Consider the following 978-nt stretch of genomic DNA (forward strand, 5'->3'; position numbering starts at 1 on the left):
GGCAGGAGTAGCATCTTGCTTCTTGCTTGGGGACAGGCACTCAGCATGGCTCCAGCTGGGAGGAGATGCCACAGAAGGGAACCCACCTCCCCCACTCCCCACCATGGACATGCAGCAAAACGGGCGAAGAAGTCTGAGCCAACCAGGCTTGCACCAACCCAGAGTGACAGCTGGACTCATCAGCCCACCCTCACCCCACTGCACCCCAGCGTGGCTCACTGCAGCATGCAAATGCCACACTGCGGACCCACAGCTCTGAAAACAGCCCCATGTCTCTGCAGAAGCTTTAATGGGACTAGCTGCTGCGCTCAGAGCCGCTGTAGGACCACCAGCACTACAAGACAGAGCTGGCGGCTCCTTTCCCAGCAACCACGTGGCAGCTAAAACCTGTCCCCGGAGCAGCACCCTCTTCCCTTGGGGCAGGTGGCACGGTGCTGCGTGATGAGCTGCTCCTGCGTCCCACCACCACTCACTGTTCAATCAACATACCCCAGGGCTGACGCAGCAGTACCAAGGGCCCCCTCACCTGAGGTCAGCTCGGCAGATGTGGGTCACTTTGGAGCAGCCCATGGTGCTGGGCTCGATAAGGTACTGGGATGTCAGGACGATGGCTTTGACGCCTTCCTCCGCTGGCAGCTTGTCGTGCTCCACCGAGATGGAGACGAGCAGGCAGGCTCCCCGCGGCAGGTCCGTGCGCCAGCACCTGAGGACACAGCGACCCTGCTCAGCTCCCGTCCCTGCTTGCCCAGACCTCAAGGTCCACAGCAGGAGGTGGGATCCACCAAACCGAGACCAAACCCTCCCGTGCAGGTGCTCCCCTGCCCTCACCGGAGCACCACGCAGTCCCTGCGTGGGTGGGGTGCCATGCTGTCCGTGACGTAGTGGTAGACCTCCATGTTCTTGTCCAGGGCCTCTACCACTTTGCTCTGCAGCAGGTCCTCATCCCAGAGGTGACGCTCCCGAAGCACCCGGTGCAGC

General features: G+C 62.1%; 1 protein-coding gene across 1 annotated transcript in view; it reads right to left on the reverse strand.

Moving 5' to 3' along the window:
- The window catches only part of STARD8 (StAR-related lipid transfer (START) domain containing 8), a gene marked incomplete at its 5' end in the record, with an annotated part of 6,276 nt that overhangs the window by 300 nt on the left and 4,998 nt on the right, over positions 1–978 (reverse strand). Inside the window, 2 exons of the mRNA XM_010141645.1 lie at positions 527–703; positions 829–956. Of these exons, the coding sequence (XP_010139947.1) occupies positions 527–703; positions 829–956 (305 nt within the window). The remainder of the gene's footprint in view (positions 1–526; positions 704–828; positions 957–978) is intronic.

Source organism: Buceros rhinoceros, unplaced genomic scaffold, assembly GCF_000710305.1.
Source record: "Buceros rhinoceros silvestris isolate BGI_N320 unplaced genomic scaffold, ASM71030v1 scaffold31858, whole genome shotgun sequence".
Lineage (NCBI taxonomy): Eukaryota > Metazoa > Chordata > Aves > Bucerotiformes > Bucerotidae > Buceros > Buceros rhinoceros.